Consider the following 15,298-nt stretch of genomic DNA (forward strand, 5'->3'; position numbering starts at 1 on the left):
TAGAGGATCATGCAGCAAAAGTGACAAAAAGAAGGTTGGGGGCGGAGGGGTTGGCATTTCCACCCAAGAGGTGGGACACTTTTAGCAACCCCAACTAGCCTATTCATTAGCGTTGCGTCTACCTAAATTCCATCTTAACACTTGCTAGTACCCTTCATTTCTTGGGTAGTAACTCGTGCCATGTCCTCAGTTTTTCCAGTTTCTTTGGCTCTCCCTTCTTCAATCTGTTGAAAACATTCGGTGAATCAGTCTCTACAATGATGCTTTGCCAACCTTTCTCCTTTGCCAGCTTTTGGTCCATCCTGTATTGCCAGCATTTCAGCCATTTCCGCTTCATTTGCATGGGGAAATCTTCCAGCTCCATCAATCAATTCTCCTCTTTCATTCCTAACTACCACACCAGTTCCAGCCTGCCAGGATTCTGCATCAACAGCACCATTGCGGTTTAGCTTGATAACCCCTTTGGTCGGCTTTTGCCAATCCGTTCGATCTGCCTCAGATTCGTTTCTGTCATCTGTCTGAGGTCCACTCTCTTCTCCTGCAATCTGATAAACTCGTTCCAAGCTATCTGGGCTTTCTTTAAAACCTCATTAGGGTTGGGCATACAATTTCTGAAAATGACAGAACAACCAGCTTTCCAGATATGCCAGCTGAAAAAATGCAATCTTTGTTAATAACCGCTGCTTCTGCTCCTTCCCGAAGTTTCTTTTCCCTGAGTCAACACAGCAACCACCTATCTACAAATGTGAACTATTCTCTAGCCACCTCCAACTCTAATCCTCCAAACCATACACAGTGACAACAATAACACAGAAAAAGAACATGTTGACTATTCTACTCCTTCATTACAGAAAGGGGAATTTGGAGTTGTTTTGATTCTTCTTCTAAACAAGTTTCTCCATGGTAGCAAGAACATTAGAACACAATCTGCACAAGAAGTGTTTTGCTTTTCAAAGGCATTTGATGTTCCAAATCCCCTTCCATACTATCTTCTCAATCTGGTTGGAACTTGAAGGGTCAAAGGAAACAACTCTCCCCTCCTTTTCCCCAAAGAAATGTAGGCAGTTTTAACAGGCACCTGTCCACTTCTGTCACCAGGGCAAATCAATTTGTTTTCGTCAGCATTTCTAAGGAATTGCAAGAATGACAGCCTTCTCCTGTGCAAGCAGGTTGCTCTGCATTGCCTGCAGTTTCTCCTCTCTGCTTTCTATATCAATTATCTCTTCAACTCTCAATTGTGGATCATTTCTGCTGGCTCCAGGGGATGCAGTAAGGAATCTTCAAGTGGGTGAGACATTTGATTGCAAATATTCGAGCTGAAGGATGCGGAGGGTATGTATGTCTGCTCGCCAGGAGATCATTAGTAAACAGCACCTAAATCCATTTATTAATGCTTTATCTTGTTCAAAACACAAATCCTCATGTGGTGTCTTGTGATCGGATACATTAATGCATATGTACGTGGTACTTATTCATGTTATAGACATTCAACAAATAGATGGAGCCCGTGTTAGAGCCAAAAAGGTATTGAAGTCAGATCAGTGAAATAAAATAGGGATAACTGCATTGAAAATCCTAAAACTTGTTATGAAAGTAAAATTAAGTCCTAAAATTTGTCAGATTGATCCAACTAAGTCCTTCCATAAATTGCATTTTTTGAAAGCTTTTGAACTCGATGGTGCTTTCGTAACAAGTTTTATAATTTGATTACACTTTTAAAAGTGCAAGTTTTAGGACTCATTCATGGTAAGTTTTATGACTTGATTGCACTTTTTAAAAAGTTTTATGACTCAATTGTATTTTTGTAACAATTTTAAGGACTTCCAGTACACTTATCCCAACAAAATAACAAATTTCTACCTAGTTAGGTAGAATTATTTGAATATATTTACTCGTTGTAATATCAGAATAACCTTCGTTGATACAAATTGATCTTTGTACATCAAACTATACTCAGATATATGCACATGATTTTTTTCACTCTTACCACACCTAACAAACCTTATATACCATATAATGTAACACATCATAATCAATAAATTAAACAAAATAGGGTTTTTTTTTTTTGGATTTGGCGATTATGTGACATCTCAGCTATCTTCCACACATCTCGAAAAAATTCATATTTTCGGGTGATCTACCCCAACTTTAATCAAGTTAAATGTTAAAATGCAAAAGAGAGAAAATGGAGAATTTGTGTATATTTCGATATATCATGATGAACATTACATTTGCATATTTATAAGCTTTACGAGACAATTATCTAAGGTGACATGTATCAATCAAAACATGCACAATCAAAAGAGATATACATGCAATCTTAAAAGATATGAGATATTCAATAATAACATCATAATTGTCTCGGACATAAAATAATATCCTATAGAAAATTTTTAAGAACATCTAACATCGCTAACATATAATAAATCAAGTGTGTTCAATATTTGTTTTTTTCAAATTGAGCAGACTGTCGTACTATTTAAAGTCTTGACACGTCACTCTATATTGTAAGTGATCGAAGGATGTTTTCAAACATAAATTCCCCAAATCGAATAAAGTAACCAACCGCACAGTCCCTCTCCATTCTTTCCATACTTGAGCTCACTGTCTCGCACCGGAGCCACCGCCACCGCCGCCGCCGCCGCCGCCGCCACCGTATTTCAAGAACCTCGCTCCTTCCAACCGATGCCTCCGAGCATCCCTCGTCCGCTCCTCCTTCGTTTCCGCCTTCTCGCGGTAGCATCGCTCGCGGGGATCGCCGGGTGGCCTCGGGCCGCGGCCATCGGCGTCAACTGGGGGGCGGCGTCGTCCCACCCCCTGCCGCCGCCCAAAGTGGTGGAGCTCCTCAAGTCCAACAACGTCTCCCGCGTCAAGCTCTCCGACGCCGACCCCGATGTCCTCCGGTCGCTCTCCGGCTCCGGCATCGCCGTCACCGTCGGCGTTCCCGACCTCATGCTCCGGACCCTGAACTCCTCCAGGAAAGGGGCCGAGAGCTGGGTCCACGACAATGTCACGCGCTACTTCCCCGCCGGCGGCCCCCGTGTTCGGATCGAGTACGAGCTTCGATTCCTTTCTATGCTTACTTGTATGCTTTGTGTTTAAAGTTTCAATTTTTCGCATATTCTGCTGCTGCTAGTTGTGTGTTGGAATAATGCGTGCGCTTTTCTCATACTTCACACTTCTCTCTGTTGGGTACATTATTATTTTGCCATTTCTTACTATATAGTATAGACATCCAAGAGGACATCCCTAAAAAGGAAGCTTTTCTATATGGGGTCATTGACACGATATAAAGGTTGTTTTTTTCTGTGTTAATTAAGGCAGATGGTGGTCCAGACTCAATCTAATATGCCTGGGAAGACTGTCTGGCAAATAATTTACTAAAGGGTATTTCTACAAATCCCTGAAGATCTATGGGTGACCATTGGATGACAAAAGAACAAATGCCGGTTGTTCATAGAAAACTCTTGGAGTATTGAGTGTTGTGAGGTATGGTATTTTGCATAGGAGGCATGACAAAATGTATCAGGCACGGTGGATTTTTCTCGAGGGGCCATGGAAAATCCCATTTGCTAAATCATTCATCTAATGTTGTAATGTGGAAAATAATGGAGGTGTTATAGATGTATTGTTTTAATGAATATAACTGTCCTGTTGTGCTGCAAGATGGATGTGAATGTTTGTTGAGATTGTTTTGGACGACTGGATAATCCTAGAAAAGCATTTGCATTATGAAACAATGTCCTAGATTAGCTTCAAGGACTTAACAACAGAGTAGGGAACATTGAAAATCTTTTCTTGCCTGACCAATGTGAAAAGCCTCCATGGTTTTGAAATCGGTTAAAGACTTCTGCCAGCTATTTAAGATACTGGAGTTTCTACCTCAATTGACCAAAATGCTTTATGTATTAGTAAATAGCCAACATAGGCCCATTTATACGGTGTGAATAGATAATGCTGAAACATAAGGTAAAGTGTCATATTGCTCCATGGTGGCATTATACATTCATCTGAACATGACGAAACACTCTGTATTCTGTAATGAATCAAAAGTAGTACAAACATACTTTTCAAAGAGCCTGAGCCCAAAGAACACAAGACGTTGAAGCCTCGATTCCCAAAAAATAGAGTAGTCTTGTAAGAAAGTAAATGTTCCTCAAAGGATGGATATGGAGCTTGGGAGTGGGTTACCTTCTCATGCTGTTGACAATGTTAGCCTCTATTGAAGCCAATAACTCTGAATGCGCTGTGACGATGTCTAATTGGTTGAGTGAGTTGCAACTTAGGAAGAAAAGTAATTGGTATAGAGAGAAATCATTTTTTTGATTAAGGCATGCAGTGGTCCACATTTTCTGGCAACACACATTGTGGTAAATACTGCTAGGCCGAATTCAGCAAACGCTATAAACTATGTATTGTTGAGCAGCTGAGCCAATCAGTCATGACAATCAATTTCTTGGAAAACTCGTTAATGAAGCTATTGATTTGCTCTTGTAATTACCTTTTAGATACGAGGATTTCCATTTGGGTTGCTCAATTTATTAAGTTAGAATCTATGGATGGTCTCTCCAGTTAAATTTCCAGGGAGCTGTTTTTTCTTGTCAGAGCGCAAGAGATTTCTGATTTGAAAAGAAAAGTAGTGAAGGGGAGTTTTTGGGATGTGTTGGGAACATAATTTGTTTCTCCCTTTGTTTGTGGCCTTCATGCAGCATGGCAGGACTTGACACTGTTAACTTAACTTGCAAAATTAATTGTTCCACTAGATTGTTAGCTGTTTCGAAAGCTACATAGATATAATGGTGTATGCCTTTCTCTTCATCCTCATTATCACTGTTGACCGGACAATGGACAGGTACATTGCTGTGGGGGATGAGCCATTCCTCTCGAGTCATGGAGATCAGTTCTATCCATACGTCCTTGGAGCAGCCACCCAAATCCAAGTAGCTTTGACCAAAGCAAACTTAGGAAGCAAGGTGAAAGTTGTCGTTCCGTGCAGTTTTGATGCATTTCAGTCTGAGTCAAACCTCCCCTCTGAAGGACATTTCAGGCCTGACATCAACAAAACCATGATTCAACTGCTCACATTTTTGAACGAACATCGGTCGCCCTTCTTTGTGTCAATATCACCGTTCCTCAGCCTCCACCAGAGCAAGAATATTTCCCTTGACTTTGCTCTCTTCAAAGGAACTGCGCGGCCTCATAATGACAGCCACAGAATATACAAAAACAGCTTTGACTTGAGCTATGACACCCTAGTCACGGCATTGCATAATGCTGGTTTCCCTCAGATGGAAATTGTTGTAGCTCAGATTGGTTGGCCGACAGATGGAGCAGCTAATGCAACCTCAGTCATTGCTGAGGACTTCATGAAAGGTCTTGTAGACCACATCCACAGTAAGACAGGGACGCCGCTTAGGCCTCGGAATCCTCCTTTGGAAGTGTACATTTTAAGCCTTTTAGATGAAGACCAACGAAGCACATCTGCAGGAAATTTCGAGAGACACTGGGGTGTGTTTACTTTTGATGGCCAGGCAAAGTACCACATTGATTTAGGCCAGGGTTCCAGAAAATTGTGGAATGCACAGAATGTCGAGTACCTTTCTTCCCGATGGTGTGTTGTGAACAATAACGAGAACTTGTCCAATGCGACCGCTAATGTTTTAGATGCTTGTTCTGTTGCTGATTGTACTGCAGTCTCTCCTGGTGGATCTTGTTACAACATCGGTTGGCCCCGCAATGTGTCCTATGCATTCAATAGCTACTACCAGCAGCATGATCAAAAAGCGGACAGCTGTTATTTTGGAGGATTAGGATTGATCACGACCGTTGATCCATCTACCGAAACTTGCAGGTTCGCTGTTGGACTAAGGACTTCACATTCGTTGATTCTTGTCTTGCCTCAACTTCTGTTGACTAGCTCTCTTTTTACAACTATTTTGATGGGTTTTGTTTTCCTCACATAATTTTATGAGCTCTAGGAAGGGTGGATCCAATGTAGAGGCAGGTTCACTGCTTATTGATCCACCAGGTATGCTCTGGTACAGGGCTCATGCCTCCCTTGGCTGAACTATGTATAGAGCAGAGAAATGTTTTGAGTCATTTTTTCTTTCTCTTTCCTTTCCTGTTGAATCATCTCACAAGAGACAACAAGAACTGAAAAAAATCAACTGTCATTGGACCTCGTGTCCAGTTTCTCCGACAGCCTTCAATCTTTCGAAAGACTTGATATGATCTGTATTGACATGGACACGAATGGGGGACACCAGCCTAAACTACTCCACTAAGTTAAAAGTACCTCATGATCTAATTTATAGCAATTATTGACCCACTTTCAGATTCGACATCGATTTTCATGCTGGAAATGTAATATTTCTTATCACCCCGTGAAAGAAACTACTTCGATTAGTGTCGCCAGGACATTGATATGTGCGGGGTGAACATTTATCAGCGAACATAATTATAGAAACGTTTGACATCGTGAAAACTGTGTCGTTCATTTTGTGTTGTCCTTTGCTAGTTACCAGAACAGAAAGACATTCTTCATTTCTGTAGTTGCATTCAACAGAAAAAAATGGAGTGTTCCTTTTTTAAAACTTTCTCTGTGCTGTGTCATAATCGTGTGGAAAATGGTAAGGCTTCATTACTGTACCTGTATGCAACAGAGAAAGTAGAGTGTTTCTTCTTTAAGAGTTTCTCTGTACTCCGAGTCATAATCTTGTGGAAGATGGTAAAGCTAATTGGACCATTTAGATCTCTGTGTCACGATTACTTCAAGTCCTTAGGTGGTCCCAAACAGCGAAAACCAAAGAGGGATCAATCAATGAAAGTGATAAGGTTCTCATGAATTTACTCACCAAGGCTACAAGAAAACTCAGATCGTAAATAGTATTAGGCTACAAGAAAACTCAGATCGTAATGGTTGAGTATTACCAGGTAATATATACACAAGCCACAATGCAAATGGTATCGTAAATAGTATTAGGTGTGATTCTGATTGCCTTGCCGTCGAGAATGATCTACCTATATGGAAGGATCACTGCCGATGTCTAATATGAATACGGTATTGGGCGTAGAGATGTCTACAAGTTAGAAGGATCTCTATAAATGTGAACAAGTTTGAAGGACCTTGATGGAGAGAGAACAAGTCGAAAAAAAACGGGGATGTTCGTGATGGCTTGGAAGGACCAAGATAAGGTGAACAGTTGAATGGATCACCAAGCCTCGTTGAAGCTTGGAAGGACCGCATTTGTGAACAAGTATGGAACGGGGATGTTCAGTAGAGCTTCTAAGGACAACGCAGATGAATAGGTTGGTAGATTCACAATCGTCAATATGCTTGGAAGGACCAAAAGATAGAAGAGCAGCGGATCATTATCGAGACAGCTAATTGTTGGTTGGAGTAGTTCGTTCCAGATGAGGTGGAAAAATAGTGACAATACCGATGATCCAGTGAGTTCAATGAAGACAAGAAATCAGCAGTGATGCTGATGTCCTTGGAGGTCTTTGGATATTGACTTGGCCATTTAGCAAAGATGAGGAGTTAACGAGTGTGTTGATGTCCTTGGAACTCTTTGGAAGCTGATGAAGCCAAAAGGATTATTGGAAGACTAATTACATGTCATTCCACACGAGATAGCATCGATAGACTATTGGTAAGGGATTGTGCAGATATCCTAAAAGGTGCTGGCTATCTGCTCAGCTGATGGGAACATTGATCAAGATGAAACTAGTCGTTACAAGGGCTTGGACTTTGCATCAGGAGTACTAGATATGTATCAGAGCAATTATGGCAATTATGACAAGAGATGGACATTGATAGGAGCATTCTCACTGGTTTAGGAAACTGCTATTGTCAGATAGAGCCGGTCTGACGCTAGCAATGATAACACCAACAGATACTTCATGGAGTTGAGTGGGAAACGGTCATCGAAGGATTAGAAGGCTATATATACTTAATCCAAGAAAAGTAGTAAGGTTGGGTGTTGGGTGGAAACGAACAAACCGAGTCTATAGCTCTTGAGTCTTCTTCTTTGCTTTGTTTCTGTTGTTAGTAGCTATGATGCTGATTATGTCTCTATATGGTGTTATTGAGTTGTAATAGCAAGTAATCAAGTGGTTCTGTCCTGATAGTGTGATCAATCGTGTGAAAGGAACAACACTAACCGATTGTAACTTGCACTGCTGATTATTAGTAGATTCTACCCCGATTGTGGTTGTTAGTCTTGAAAGTGGATGTAGGCTTAGGAATAAATCCGAACCACTATGAAACTTAGTGTGATATCTTCTATCTCTTCATTTTATGTTCATTAGCACCACTTCTGATTACGTATATGTTAACCAGCAGCACTCCTGATTATATTACTTTGTTTTTGTATTCCGCAAAAGATCTTTCTAGTTTCTTTTTCAACCTATTCACCCTGCTCTAATTTGTATTGATAGTCCCAACAATTTTCTTTCTCGTTGTTCTCCAGACCTCGAGATCTGGCCGTCCACGATTGAAATCGTCAGCGTTGCTCATACATGACTGTTGTTGGTGTTATGACGAACGCATTTAGGCGTCGTCTAGTTCAACCACCATTGCATCTAAGCTGAGCCATGACTTTTCTCCATCTCGTCAGTCTCCAGATTTCAAAGATCTGCCCGTCCATGATGCTGCTTGTCCATGGCCTCGTTCAAGCTCTGGCCGTCTTCCCTATGTTGTCCTCCGTTTTTTCCTTTGATGTTTAAGCTCGCAATCCATGGCCATCGTCAAGGCTCATGGCCATGGCCAAGCTGTGGTTGCTAGATCTGTGCACGAGCCACTTTGCGAGTCATGGACGAGCTAGGCTTGCGGCCATGGAAGTGACAAGATTTGGACGGGCAACGACTATATGGACTTCAAGCCACTTGGACTTTGTTGCTTGCAATCATTACTGTGGAGACTAGATCTGGACTTCGTTGCTCGCCGTCTTTGGTCGCAGTAGTGAGCGAATCGACAGTCATGGCAACCACATTTGGACCTTTGTAACTCGTAGTCGTTGCCGTTGGTGGACGGACAAACTCCAGTCACCGCAGGTTGTAGTGTTGTTGCTGTCGGTCGATGGACGAGCAAAGCTTGTGGCCATGGACGAGACTAGATCTAGACGAGCAACGATAGAGCCGACCACGAGCGTGGGTGGACGGAGGTGTGGAGATGGTGGCTGGTCAAGGTGTAGCTTGGGCCGACTGCAATCGAGGCTGGAAGGGATGGAGATGGTGGCCGTATGGGGTGGTCGCCAACCATGACCGAGTGCCTGCCGCAGGCCAAAAGGAAAGAAAGGAAAAAAGAAAAAAAAAAGAGAGAGGAAGAAACAGTGAAGAAAAAGAGAAATGCAAGGTGTAGAGACAAAGAAACTCACTAATGACTAATGAGGCTCATCTAGATAGGTGGCGAGTGTTGAATGAAGTGTCTTACCGCCTACGTGGCAAGACTGACTCACCTAATATTTTCTCCTCGAGAAAAACAAGGAAAATTACAATTTGTCATTGCGAGATTAATAAATTGGCTCTTCGCCTTCATAGAAAAAGACAAATAGGTGACTACCAAAATAATGAAAACTTACAAAACCAAAGTGAATGCAGCAACAAGAAGAAAGCTTTTATCGACAAAAAAAGAAAAGAAAAGAAAAGAAGAAAGCTTGGGTGACCGCAATCGAGGCCGGAAGGGATGGTGATGGTGGTCGTACGGGGTGGTCGCCAGCCATGGCCAAGTGTCGGCCACATGCCAAAAGGTAAGAAAGGAAAAAAGAAAAAAAGAAAAAAGAAAAAAACAAAGAAATGGTGAAGAAAAAGAGAGATGCAAGGTGCAAAGACAAAGAAACGGACCAGTGAGGCCCATCTCGGCAGGTGACGAGTGCTGAATGAAATGTCTTATCACCTCCGTGGCAAAACTGACTCACGTAATATTTTCTCTTTGAAAAAAACAAGGAAAATTACAATTTGTCATTGTGAGATTAATAAATCGGCCTATAGAATCTTCGCCTTTAGAGAAAAAGATAAATAGGTGAGGTGACTCCCAAAATAACGAAAACAAACTAGGAAAGAGAGGTATTGATATGTCACAGAACCAAAGTGAGCGCAACAAGAAGAAGGAGGCTTTTGGCGAAAAAAAAAAAAAGAAACGAAAAGAAGAAAGCTTTAGTTGTAAGCGTAGACAACTTTTGGTTGTTCCGGTCCCTTTATATTGTCGTTCTTTTGAAAAACTGAATTCTGGATGCCGCCATGTGAGAGAGGACAATTCGCCATTGAGTTTCCACATCATATCTATGATGTCAAATCAGACTAGCCATTCTAGTTAAAGTGATTCTATTAATCAAATCCGTTTCTTTCTCGAAAATGCCCACTACAATACAATCATCTTTCTCGCAAGGTGTATCGGGCTGATATAGTGCCAAGCTCGAGCTTCGATTCAACTCGCATAGTGATATCGAGCATCAAATTTTCCGCTCGAGCTCATCTTGTATAGAAATTGAAGATATTTGATCACGACTTGATTTTGATTACGCTATAATCAAATGAACTCGAGCTAAAGCTGGAGCTTAATAAGCTTTAATATTTTCCTCCGCATTTATCTTATGGCTATGCTATGCAATTTTAGAGGATTACTATGCCTATTTTTGGTTACTTGTACGTAATCTTTGGAAAGAATTATAGAAACTTGATTAGACTCAGGAGCCTGTCAAACCGAATTGATCTCAAGTTACCATTAAACAAAGGGAAAAAACCACCAAAAACCCCAAACTTTGCCATCTCATGACACATTTACCGAACTTTTTTGTGACACCAAAACCCCGAACTTTCTTTTTGTGACACATTTACCCCAATGTATTTAGTCCATGGGCATTTTCGTCTTTTCTCGCTTTTCTTTTTTTTTTTTTTTTTTTTTTCCTTTCCTGGGGGGGCCTCGCCGCGTCGGCCTCGCCGGATCCGGCGAGGGGGCCCTCGCCGGCGAGCGAGGGCGGCCCTCGCCCGACTCGAGCGAGGTCGACCTCGCCCGACGCCGGCGAGGTCGACCTCGCCGAGTCGGGTGAGGGACGCCTCGCTCGCCCAGCGAGGCGAACCTCGCCCGACGCCGGCGAGGGCCGCCCTCGCCGGGCGAGCGAGGGCCGCCTCGCCCGATCTGGCGAGGTCGACCCTCGCCGGCGTCGGGCGAGGGTCGACCTCGCTGAGTCGGGCGAGGCCGCCCTCGCTCGCCCGTGCGAGGGCGACCTCGCCGGCGTCGGCGAGGTCCGCCCTCGCACAGGCGAGCGAGGCGGCCCTCGCCGATCTCGGCGAGGTCGACCCTCGGCGGCCGAGCGAGGGCGGCCCTCGCGATCCGGCGCGGAGGCCCTCGCGACTCAGCGAGGTCGACCCTCGCCGACGCCGGCGAGGGTCGACCTCGCTGAGTCGGGTGAGGAGCGCCTCGCTCGCCCAGCGAGGGCGAACCTCGCCCGACGCCGGCGAGGCCGCCCTCGCCGGGCGGCGAGGGCCGCCCTCGCCCGATCTGGCGAGGTCGACCCTCGCCGGCGTCGGCGAGGGTCGACCTCGCTCGAGTCGGGCGAGGGCCGCCCTCGCTCGCCCGGGCGAGGCGACCCTCGCCGGCGTCGGGCGAGGTCCGCCCTCCGGGCGAGCGAGGGCGGCCCTCGCCCGATCTGGCGAGGTCGACCTCGCCGGCGCCGAGCGAGGGCGGCCCTCGCCGGATCCGGCGCGGGAGGCCCTCGCCGACTCAGCGAGGTCGACCTCGCCCGACGGCGGCGAGGGTCGACCTCGCCGAGTCGGGCGAGGGCGGCCTCGCTCGCCCGAGCGAGGCGAACCTCGCCCGACGCCGGCGAGGGTCGCCCTCGCCCGGGCGAGCGAGGCCGCCCTCGCCCGGCTCGAGCGAGGTCGACCCTCGCCGGCGCCGGCGAGGCCGCCCTCGCTCGCCGGCGAGGCGAACCTCGCCCGGACGCCGGCGAGGGCCGCCCTCGCCGGATCGGCGAGGGCCGCCCTCGCTCGACGCCGGCGAGGGCCCCCTCGCGGATCCGGCGGGCCGACGCCGCGAGCCCCCCTCGCGGAAAGGAAAAAAAAAGAAAAAGCGAGAAAAGACGAAAATGCCCATGGACTAAATACATTGGGGCAAATGTGTCACAAAAAGCAAAGTTCGGGGTTTTTGGTGTCACAAAAAAAAGTTCGGGGTAAATGTGTCACAGATGGCAAAGTTTGGGGTTTTTGGTGGTTTTTTCCCTTAAACAAAAGCTCAAGCTACTATAACTTGCGAGCAGCGCAATGATTCACCTCTGTCCAATCTCAAGCACGATTCGAATTGTTGGCGATGGCTTGACTCACAATGCAAGGTGTTGTACGTGTTGAGATTGTCCCATATCGATTGTAGAACGTGCATGTGGTCAGTTTATAAATGTGAGGGAAAGCTTCACCCTTTGAGCTAGCTTTTGAGGTGAAAGAGGCCCAAGACCACTTAACACTGGTATTGAAGTCTAGATTGTCAACAAGTCTGGACTCAACAGTTACACGGGAAAGATATGGGTTATTGTGGCTCCTACCCATGGCCCAATGTGTGAGGGGCAAGGGGCAAGCTGGTCGTGGAGGACAAAGAGGATCGGTTGGAGAATCAAGCAGAAGAAAGGTTTGAAGAAAGGTGTCAAGTGAGCGGTGCCAAGGTAAGAAATCATGGCGCTCATCCGGCACGGTTCATGGATCGGAAAGACGAGAGCCAAGGCAATGAAGAGGAGTGCGAAGGAACTTCAAGAGATAACGTGAAACGCCCTCCTGGGGGGCGGATCATCCGATTGGAGCATCGATGCTTTCGTGCGCAACGGTTTGCGTTAATACAACCTCAAACACCATTGTATTGAAGAAAGGTGTCAAGTGCGCGGTGCCAAGGTAAGAAATCATGGCGCTCATCCGGCACGGTTCATGGATCGGAAGGACGAGAGCCAAGGCAATGAAGAGGAGTGCGAAGGAACTTCAAGAGATAACGTGAAACGCCCTCCTGGGGGGCGGATCATCCGATTGGAGCATCGATGCTTTCGTGCGCAACGGTTTGCGTTAATACAACCTCAAACACCATTGTAAAGCAAGCTCAGGAGTTTTGCACTTCATGGGAGAAGCTCGTCTTTGAGTCGTCCATCCCTTGGCCCTACCTACTATGTTGATCTTTTTCCACGCTTGCTTTTCAGCCGCCAGAAAATTGTCATGAGTTACGTCAGGTGCAAAGACATCACGACAAACAACACGTGGTCCCCATGTCAAAGTTTGAACAGAGAAATGAGCGTGGAACATTGAATGACAGCGCATTCCACCCATTTAGCCACGCTTGAGTATGTGATGATCCAATTCTGGTTCCTATCGAATGATTGACTCTTCTTTTGCTTTTTTGTTTTGGTTATAAGACCTAAATTTAAAAGGAGAGAACCATCATGAAATTGTGTTGGATCTCTCCAGTCCACAATTCCTTGAAACAATTGCATCCATCTCTTTTCTTCTTTCTTTTTTCAACTCAAAGTTTCTTGAACGGTCGAGTCAATGGATCTCTCGCAGTCGCAGGCCGGGGCGGCGAGTACGGTGCATGTGATGGCAATTCCGTATCCGGGAAGAGGGCACATAAACCCCTTGATGAACTTCTGCAAGCTCCTGGCGTCGACAACGCCCGATGTTCTCATCACTTTCGTGGTGACGGAAGAGTGGCTTGGGTTTATCGGGTCCGAACCGAAGCCGGATGCCGTCCGATTTGCCTCCATACCCAATGTCATACCGTCCGAGCGAGTCCGTGCAGAGAACTTCCCCGTTTTCTTAGAAGCAGTGATGACGAAGATGGAGGCTCCTGTAGAGAAACTTCTTGACCGGCTCGAGCGGCCGGTGACCACAATCTTGGCCGACACATACCTTTTCTGGGCAGTTCGGATCGGGAACAAGAGGAAGATCCTGGTGGGATCGTTCTGGACCATGTCGGTCTCGGTGTTCTCAGTGTTCCATCACTTTGACCTCCTCGTTCAGAACAACCATTTCCCCATTGATCTGGCAGGTTGCGGTTTGATTGGAGAAGGATGATCAAAAGAATCAATCATCATGTTGATTTAAGCTTTTATCTTCCCCAATGCGGCCTTTTTTTGTTCATTTGGTACTTTCTGATTTTGTAAATAGATTGATGGACATTATTCATGTGTTTTGCCCAACAGAACGGGGAGATGAGCTCGTAAACTACATACCAGGACTTCCACCAACCCGTTTGGTCGATCTTCCGACATTCTTTGAAGGCAGAGGCAGAGATACTTTGCACAGAGCACTAGAATGCTTCTCTTGGATGCCGAAAGCTCAGTATGTAATCTTCACCACCTTTTACGAGCTCGAAGCTAGTGCCATTGATGCTCTCAAAGCCGAACTTCGGCTCCCCATTTACACGGTCGGACCTTCGATACCTTACTTGGAGCTCAAAACTATATCCTCCCCATCGGCGTCTCAAAATGATCGTCCCGATTACTTTCGGTGGCTAGACTCTCAACCGGAAGCCTCCGTCCTGTACATTTCTCTGGGGAGTTTCCTATCGGTCTCGGGCGACCAAATGGAGGAGCTGGCGGCAGGAGTGCACGGCAGCGGAGTACGGTTTTTGTGGGTGAGCCGAGACAGCGATTCTTGGGTCAGAGACGGCATTTGCGGCGATAGGGGTCTGGTGGTGCCCTGGTGTGATCAGTTGAAGGTGCTGAACCACTCTTCGGTTGGAGGGTTCTGGACGCACTGTGGGTTGAACTCCACCATGGAAGCTGTCTTTGCCGGTGTCCCGATGCTCGCCTTCCCGATCTTTTGGGATCAAATTCCCAACTGCAAGCAGGTGGAGCAGGACTGGAAGATTGGTTGGAAGGTGAAGAAGACAAGGGACAAGCTGGTGTCTAGACAAGCCATTGCTGAGACTGTCCAGAGGTTCATGGACTTGGACAGTGAGGATGGGAAGGAAATCAGGAAGAAGGCAAACGAGCTTCAACGAGCTTGTGGCCAAGCGGTCCTGAAAGGCGGGTCCTCTTACTCCGACATCAATGCTTTCATCGGCGACATCTCAAAGAAAATAACGTGCTAATGCAAGAACCCGAGGACTCTCGTGTACCCGCAATTCATAATAGAGGCTTGCCCATCGCGGCTTTCGACCAGTTTTTGTACCGCTAATGTTTCTTTGATCATTACCGAATTGAATTCTACCCCCCACAGAATTCTTTTAAGCAAATAACAAAAAAGACAATGTTAGAGAAGAGAACAAAACACGGACTCGATGCCATGCGCTTTGTGTCCATAATCTCAGGTTAAATTGGATGGA

The 15,298-nt window shown here is 45.7% G+C and overlaps 2 protein-coding genes across 2 annotated transcripts; both read left to right on the forward strand.

Annotated features, from left to right (window-relative positions):
- Positions 1-2,517: 2,517 nt before the first annotated feature.
- LOC115670316 (glucan endo-1,3-beta-glucosidase 9) lies at positions 2,518-6,199 on the forward strand. The gene is made up of 2 exons (XM_030591563.2): positions 2,518-3,053; positions 4,853-6,199. The coding sequence occupies exons 1-2, from the start codon at positions 2,686-2,688 to the stop codon at positions 5,961-5,963; spliced, it is 1,479 nt and encodes a 492-aa protein (XP_030447423.1). The 5' UTR covers positions 2,518-2,685; the 3' UTR covers positions 5,964-6,199.
- Positions 6,200-13,518: 7,319 nt separating this feature from the next.
- Positions 13,519-15,194, forward strand: LOC115670248 (UDP-glycosyltransferase 87A1-like). Its single transcript, XM_030591475.2, has 2 exons — positions 13,519-14,017; positions 14,172-15,194. The coding sequence occupies exons 1-2, from the start codon at positions 13,519-13,521 to the stop codon at positions 15,062-15,064; spliced, it is 1,392 nt and encodes a 463-aa protein (XP_030447335.1). The 3' UTR covers positions 15,065-15,194.
- Positions 15,195-15,298: the final 104 nt, after the last annotated feature.

The sequence above is a fragment of the Syzygium oleosum genome, unplaced genomic scaffold (genome assembly GCF_021117445.2).
Source record: "Syzygium oleosum isolate NSW1041296 unplaced genomic scaffold, Sole_v2.1 Sole_v2.19, whole genome shotgun sequence".
Lineage (NCBI taxonomy): Eukaryota > Viridiplantae > Streptophyta > Magnoliopsida > Myrtales > Myrtaceae > Syzygium > Syzygium oleosum.

Excerpts from the sequence above, each read along its gene's own strand:
- LOC115670316 (XM_030591563.2), top strand. The coding sequence starts at position 2,686 with ATGCCTCCGAGCATCCCTCGTCCGCTCCTCCTTCGTTTCCGCCTTCTC. Across the intron at positions 3,054-4,852 it reads GGCCCCCGTGTTCGGATCGA|GTACATTGCTGTGGGGGATG; the intron begins GTACGAGCTTCG and ends GACAATGGACAG.
- LOC115670248 (XM_030591475.2), top strand. The coding sequence starts at position 13,519 with ATGGATCTCTCGCAGTCGCAGGCCGGGGCGGCGAGTACGGTGCATGTG. Across the intron at positions 14,018-14,171 it reads TTTCCCCATTGATCTGGCAG|AACGGGGAGATGAGCTCGTA; the intron begins GTTGCGGTTTGA and ends TTTGCCCAACAG.